Here is a 7843-nt window from a genome sequence, read left to right on the forward strand (position 1 = left end):
TAATTGTGTTATTAAAACATTGTGTGGTTATAATTTAGATTTATTGGCTTTTTATGGGCCAGCAGATTGTGTTTCTCAAACTGCCAGAAAGAAGACAAAGAATATAAATACCTAAACAGTGTAATATTTATTCAATTTCGCAATAGTGTCAAAAAGATTTGGGAATTGCCACCATTGATTGTCAATCCCCAGGTTACTGTCATCACTCCACCCTGGAAACAATTTCCCTTAATTCAAATATATAGAAACTAATAGAACAGAGGTGTTTCATTTTTGTTTTACACTTAACTGAAATTTCTTTATTTGTTTGATGAGAGCATTTAAATAAAGCATTTCATAAATATGAATTCTTTGCATCTTAAAAAAATATAAATTTCAATAAAAAGTATATTACAAAAAATAAAACAAAAAATAACTGGTGAAAAAATTAAAAAGACTTGAAAAAATTCATCAATAATAATAGTAGTAATAGTTGTAAAAAGAACGGGACATGACTTCATGCATAGAAAACAAAAAATACATTCTTCTTTCAGCCAACAATTATTTCTTAAGGGCCTGTACAAAATTCGTAACATCATATTCTTCATCGTATTGCTGTTCCGACCACAACTCCGGCAGACTTTCGATGATGGCATTCATTGACATCTGACCCGATGATGATGAAGAAGAGAGCGCGGATTGTTTTTCACTCTCCTTGTTGCGTTCATTCAAATTGAACAAATCGAATATTTGTCCCGTACCCATGGTATCTAAGCTGGCATTTTCCGAACTAACCACAGTATTGGCAGTGAGTAGCTTGAACTTTTGAAGACACATAATTTTCTCCTCGAGTGATTTGCGTGTTATTAAACGATAAACATTTACGACTTTCTTTTGGCCAATGCGATGGGCACGATCCATGGCCTGTAAATCTTTCATGGGATTCCAATCGTGTTCGACAAAGATTACAGTGTCGGCACCGGTCAAATTGAGGCCTAAGCCACCAACCTACGATGGCAACAACAAATTTAAATTTTAATAAAATTCCTTAAACAAAAAATCGTTTTATGTCATCTCTCTTACCTGTGTGGTCAAAAGAAGTACATCTATACTTGGATCTGTATTGAAATTGTGTACAATATCCTGTCGCAGCGAAGCCTGTACACTGCCATCTAAACGCAAATAGGTAACGCTGGGTAAATGTTTCTTCAGCAAATCTTTTTCGACAATATCCAGCATGGCTTTGAGTTGACAAAAGATCAAAGCACGATGCTGGGACACAGACTCGGTTTGGACGCCAATACCACAATCCAACAAAAGTTGTCTAAAGAGAAAAATATAAAAAAATAAAAAATTATTAATTTTCGAAACCTTGATATAATAGCAAAAGGCCCATAAGACATTGAAGATATTCCGAAGAGACTTCCTTCTGCACAAAATCTCTCTTTTTTGAATCTTCTTCGGTATAGTAAATATAAAATCTTCGGAAGTCAATTACAGGAGATCTAAGGAAATTTTGCTATATGAGACATGAGAGCCTCCTCCATTCTATAAACATGTACGGACTTCAGAGAGTTGCTATCAGGACTAATTGTCTTTGGAGTCCTTCAATGTCTAAGCTATACAAGATGCCCATTTTTGGATTATTTTTGCTTCCCGAGTTTTTAATACAAGTGGAGACATTTATATACGAACAGGAAACCTCTGGATGTTCTCATAATTAAAAGACAATCTGAGAGTTTATTTTATATAAAATAATACGAAATCCATGGAGTTTTTCTGAGGAATATTTGTCCCTTAAAACTCTCTGTGCAGATGGAAGACCTCCAAAGATATTCTACATAGATAGGAAATATTTATAAATGATGTTATGAGCATCGTCCAGAGATATATCTCGTCCATGAATTTCGTATTATTTTATAGAAAATAAACTCTCAGATGGTCTACTAGAAAGATAAATAAAGATAAAACGTCAGAAAGTCATTTTATACACATTGAAGACTCCCTGGGGTCTATCTATAAATACCGAGTCTCCTGAGGGTATAGATAGAAAATCTAATGGTATTCAAGAACGATCAAATAACTTCTGGGTCTGTTATATGGCTATGGAAAATTATTCTATGCATAGATGCCCCCTTAAGGAGAACCAAAGGATGTTATAATTGTTATATTCAAACAAAAAAAAAACTTACTTCAACGCCGGTAACTTCGCCGAATGTTCAATATCATTAAGAGAACTTTGCTGCTGCTGCAACTCCTGCGTTATACGAACATATTCCGGATGCTTTGGTGACAAGACTAGTTTCGGATGATTGCAGACATTCTGCAAATAGCGCAATGCATGGAATATATGTGTCTTTGCATTGAAATCACCTCCATTTTCCAGACAGTCTTTTATTTCGGCATTCAAGTGAACCCGACTAAAATCTTCATACAAACGCTCCTGCAGTGGACTCAATTCACACAGCAAATCTTGTGTAATCTTTGGCGGTAAATCTTTTAGAACATCCTCTTTGACACGCCGCAGAAGGAATGGCAATACCTGTCGGTGTAGCGCTTCCATAGCCAATACACCGGCCTCTTGTTCTTTGGGTGAACTTTTCGCGTCACGTGATGTAAATATCGGTTTCGAGTAACGGGCAATAAATTGTTTTTCTGTACCCAAAAATCCAGGCATTAAGAAATCGAACAGAGACCACAGCTCCAAAACGTTATTTTGTATTGGTGTACCGGACAGTATAAGACGATGATTGGCTTTAAGCATTTTTATGGCTTTGGAATTTTTGGTTTTGCCATTTTTAATAATGTGACCCTCGTCGAGAACACAATAATTCCAATTGACACTGCTGAAGAATTCAATGTCTTTGCGTATTGTGTCGTAAGAGGTGACAACTAGATTACATTTGGTACCAATATAACAGCGTAACTTCTCCCGACACACGGGTAGACCAACATAGTGTAGAGGAATTAGAATCTTGGGATCTTTAAGGAATTTGTCCACCTCATAGACCCAATGTCCGGTGAGAGTGGGAGGACATATAACCAAACTTGGCAAGGGTGTTGCTTTGTCCACCAAACGTTGATAGTGATCGCCGGCCAAGATGCAAATGGTTTGTAAAGTCTTGCCAAGACCCATATCGTCGCAAAGGATACCGTGCAGGTTGTATTTATTTAAAAACCAAAGCCAATTTATGCCAGCCTGTTGATAGGAACGCAACTCCACGCTAATGGGTACGGGTACCTTATAGTCCGGAATTGTCTTGGGAGCAAATAAATAATCCAAAAATTCACGATCTCTGGTTTTGCGGGCCTGCAACTCAGCCGATTTTATTTCATGTTTTATGCCATTACCCTGGCCGCCGCCAACCGTATCCAATGGCATCAATTGTATAAGGGTGGCAAAACAATGGGTGGCCAGTAGACGTACACTTTCATCTATATCACTCATGGCTCCCAATAATGGTACCACCAACAGCACAATATAGGGTACAATTTTTATTTGCAACTTTTCAACCACCCTATCAATTGTTTCTATAGCGCCCTGACGTTCAATGGGATTCTCAACTTTGGGTAGTAAAACCATAATGTGATTGACAACAAAATCCATCACACGACATGGATCCAGGGAGGCCAAAGTGGCCACACATCTGGCAGACATGTGACGAATCTGCAAAGCAAAAAAATTGGATTGGTTTGGGGCTAAAAAAAATTAAAATCTAAATAATAAACTCACCGCCTTTAAAGGATGTCCAATAAGTTTACCCAATGCGCCAAGTAATTCAAAAAGTTTATCATGCAAATCACTGTGGACATGAGGAGCTGCTACCTCAAGTAATTGCAAAGCAGTCATCAAATCATTTGTTTGCGCGACATCAATTATACAATTGTTGAGTAGATTCATTTCGGGAAAGGCTGTCATGAATTGTTGTATCCTCGTGAAGATCAATTGTTCAAATATCGGCAACTTTTGCATTAATTTATTGCCAAAATGTTCGCATAACTTGACAATGGCACAAGCCGAACCCATACGTTGTATGCGATTCCTTTTCAATTCCAATTCTGTGGCAAAATTGCGTGCATTTACAACTTCGGCGGCAGCAGCAGCGATTGTTTCACTCAACGGTGGTCTGCCGGGACCACGAGAAGTACTGGGAGTGCCGCCAGCAGTTATACTGCCACCACCACCTCCAGTTGATGATGCACTGGCGGAAGAAGTTTTTCCAGAAGTGGACAAATTTTGTTGTAAACTGAAGGATAGAATTCCATAATATGCACATGATTCGCACTCAGCAGCTGAATTATGTACAGGAGTTTGTTGTAAAGTCACTGGGGCTGGAAGCTAAAAAGAAAAAAACATATACCTATATATTCCCATTCTGGAAAAAAAGGAACACCTCAAACTTACAATTTTCGGTGTAAAATCAGCATCACTTTTGAGCAAAGCCGATAGATTTGTCAGCAATTTATTATTGGGACTAGGTTCACGATCACAAACTTGATCCATAAAGGTCACCAGGAATTCACACGACAATTCCTGTAGCAAAAGACTTTCTTCGCGTTTAATGGATTCCATTAGCGGTTTGACGACAGGATTTAATTTCTCCGGCAGGCATTTCAGATAGACAATAGCCCCAGCCAATGCTGCCTGAGTACTAACATTATAATTGGCCTGTTCCGTTGATGTTTGTTGATATGAACTTTGTAGGCCCTTGCGACGTTCTTCCAACATTTCGAGAATTTTCGTTTTCAATGGATATTTTCGCAAGTCTGCCGAAAGGCTAAAGGCTACAGCTTCTATTTGATCTAATGTTAAAATTTTCGCCTGTCCAAAATCGTTAATGGGAATTTTATATTGTTTTAATGTGGCTATAAAATCTTGAGTTTCCTGGTGCAGTCTGAAAAGGGGGGAAAGGAGAAGACAGGTAGTAAATTGTTAAAATGCTAAGTTTTAACCCCTAAACTCTTTTACTTTTCATCTGTTATATATGTTTGTGCTCGCTCACCTTGTAAATGCCACAGCTACTTCATCATAATACACCGATTCCATGACACATTGACGCAATTTTTCTTGTAATTTTGGCGGACCAGGACACACCGACGGATCACTTTTCGCCCAAAATGCTATAATTAGACCGCACACCAAACGCTGTACAGCCGAACGTGAATTTAAATGACCTAATAAAACTTTGGCATAACAGTCCATAGGACTTTCAGTCTCTGGAGTATAAATTACACCGGGTGCCGGTTGTACCAAATAATGTGATAGCGAACCAAGGACACGGGCCGCCGTTATACGAGCACGTATATAATTTTTCTCCCTCACTTCTACGGGTGTAGATTCAGAGCCACCCAAATATAGCTTTTGATTACAGAGTGGATTGGAACCACCCAAATCATCAGCCAATTTACATTGACGTCTACGTTGTTGTGGTGATGTTGTAGTTGTAGTATCTGTACCCGGTGGCTGTACTGCATGAATTAATATTGAGGGGTCAAATGCTAAACGAGGTGGCTGCATTGCCAAACATATCCATGATGATACAAAGGGGCAGGCGGCATGCAGCAGTGCACCCAAGTCGGCATTTGCAATTAAATTCAGCCAAACCAATTTGGCCATTTCCTGAACATCTACCATAGGTTCGACTAGAATACGTTGAAATAAATGACGTAGGGCATCTTGTAATAACTTCCAATTCCAATCGATGACACCAAAATTGAGTCGAAGGCTTTTCGAATCAAAACTGAAATTGTCTGAGGTTAGATTTGTAGACGATTTTTCAAGTGTGGCGACCGTGGCATCCATACTTTCTGTTTTCACGGGACTTTGAGTGTTTTTCGTAAGAGTCTGTAAGGTAACGAGAGTGGATTTACGTACAGAACTACTGCTGTGTGATAGGAATGGCCAGAGGCGAGGTATTAATGTTGACATTGGTTCCATTCTAAAGAAAAGAACATCAAATTAGGATGATGTGTTTTTTGTAAATTATTAATGTCGCGACTTACTGTATCCATGAGGAAGCATTTGGAAGACAAAGTATGGCAGCTAGTAGACCCATAAAACTATTACTAGCCGAGGTCAATTCATCTTGATCTAGCAGAAGATCCCAAAGCATTTTCACAATTGACGACACCTGAGTGGCATTTAAAAGTTTCGGCAGCCAGGTGGCAACTGGTATAAGTGTTGAGGCAGCCACTGCCCCAACATCATCAACACTATCGAACAGACCCATTAATATATCATTTATGGTTTGTGGCAAATAGATTTGCAGCAAATCTTCTCGTACCACAAACACATATTTCATACCCAATAGACCACCATGTCGTACTTCCCATTCACTTTGCTTGAGTAGGGTGCGTAAAATATAGACAATTTCTTGAACCTTATTCGATTCCATTTCTTTTACAATTGTACCCAAAACCTGGGCGCATGTTTCGCGGACTGGTGCCACAACTTGATCGGATATGAAGTCACCAAAGCGATCTAAGCACAATACACATAATAAACGCAGAGCAGCATCTTCCAGCCAGAGGTTGTGGTAATGTTGCATCTATGGGGAGAAAAGGGGGCTATTTTTATTTACCGGATTTTGGTAATATCGTTTTTGGAAAAATCCTACCTCTTCTCGTGTCATATTCAAACTTTTTCCAGCCCCCGAAGCCTGTTTATTGATGAGTTCCCTTAGGGCAGTGGCTGCACCATGACGCACCTCCCATTTGGCATTGAAGAGATCCACATAAAGTCGTGCACAAAAATTCTCCAAGGGCCAATTAACAGCATCTACCCAATTTCCAGTTAGATCCGGAACGGGATCTATAACAGAAAGTTTTTTTAATAATGAAATTCCTACAAATTTGAATTGTTTCCCTCCTTACCATTTAAACTATAAAATATATCCTGCCGTTCAGCAGTTTTAAGTTTTTTCTTTTCCGGCTCTTCTGAAGAACCATTTGATGTAGAGGCACCTACTGCTGCCACAACACTGCCTGCAGTTGATAGGGCCACAGCATTTTGTCGTGCCTTGCGTTTGGCTCGATTAATTTCGCGACAACTCAATTGTTGACCATTGGATGGTACCAAATTGGCATTTGGTTTGATGTTGAGTATATGTTCGACCGGTACCTTTTCCTCATTGACATTATAATTACTACCAGATCGGATCATATCTTCATCGGTTATTAAATCAGTTAGATTAACGCCCAATTTTGAGGCTTGTGTTAGACCCAGCTTTTCATTTAGTAAAGCCCTTTGGCGGCTTAATCGTTCGGCAGCATTATCAGCTCCTCCCCCTCCTCCAGCATTATCACTTTTGGCATCATCATCGAATTCGATGCCTTCGGAACCAATTAAACGGGCACCCTTCTTCAACACTTGTTCCAAATTGAATTCGGCAAATGTTAAATAACGTTCCTTGTAATAATCACTACTGACTGAATTGCCGGATGATGTTATTGTTGTAGCCGATGAGGCATTCGACTGACAACTATTCTCTTCATCCGCGGTTTCTTCTTTTTTAATTTCTTTTTTAACGCCACCGGAAGAAGTCGACGCAGTTACATATAATTCCGGTTTCCATTCGGGCACATTGCTTAGTATGGCCTCAACAGCCTGGGCAGCTGCAATACGCGTCTCCCATGATGAGCTATATAAGTAGCCAATTAAACGATTCAATAGCGTATGCAATTCTTGGGGATATAATTTTTGGATTTCGCCAATTTGTTTGGCAGCAGCTCTGCGTGTTACGGCCGATGAACCAGACTCCAATAAAATAAAAAGTCGATCAAGTCTGGGGGAAAGAAATAAAAGTTATATTATTTAAACAGTTGTTGTTTAATGATAGATAGTCAACGTACCTTGATGTCATTG

At 39.1% G+C, this 7843-nt stretch overlaps 1 protein-coding gene across 1 annotated transcript; it reads right to left on the reverse strand.

Annotated features, from left to right (window-relative positions):
* Positions 1-540: 540 nt before the first annotated feature.
* Positions 541-7843, reverse strand: LOC133335477 (TATA-binding protein-associated factor 172). The gene is made up of 10 exons (XM_061543753.1): positions 7831-7843; positions 6853-7763; positions 6597-6790; positions 5983-6527; positions 4983-5918; positions 4381-4874; positions 3713-4311; positions 2172-3646; positions 1063-1303; positions 541-987 (listed from the first exon to the last, which is right to left on the reverse strand). The coding sequence occupies exons 1-10, from the start codon at positions 7839-7841 to the stop codon at positions 541-543; spliced, it is 5853 nt and encodes a 1950-aa protein (XP_061399737.1). The 5' UTR covers positions 7842-7843.

Source organism: Musca vetustissima, unplaced genomic scaffold (assembly GCF_032173495.1).
Source record: "Musca vetustissima isolate MV318-11 ecotype Yass unplaced genomic scaffold, APGP_CSIRO_Mvet_v1 utg1838, whole genome shotgun sequence".
NCBI classification, from domain to species: domain Eukaryota; kingdom Metazoa; phylum Arthropoda; class Insecta; order Diptera; family Muscidae; genus Musca; species Musca vetustissima.

What these genes read in the sequence shown, in the direction of transcription:
- LOC133335477 (XM_061543753.1), bottom strand. An exon ending in TTGGACATCCTTTAAAGGCG is followed by an intron (nt 3,647 to 3,712) that starts GTGAGTTTATTA and finishes TTTGCTTTGCAG; the next exon opens with ATTCGTCACATGTCTGCCAG. An exon ending in TACTTCTTTTGACCACACAG is followed by an intron (nt 988 to 1,062) that starts GTAAGAGAGATG and finishes TTGCCATCGTAG; the next exon opens with GTTGGTGGCTTAGGCCTCAA.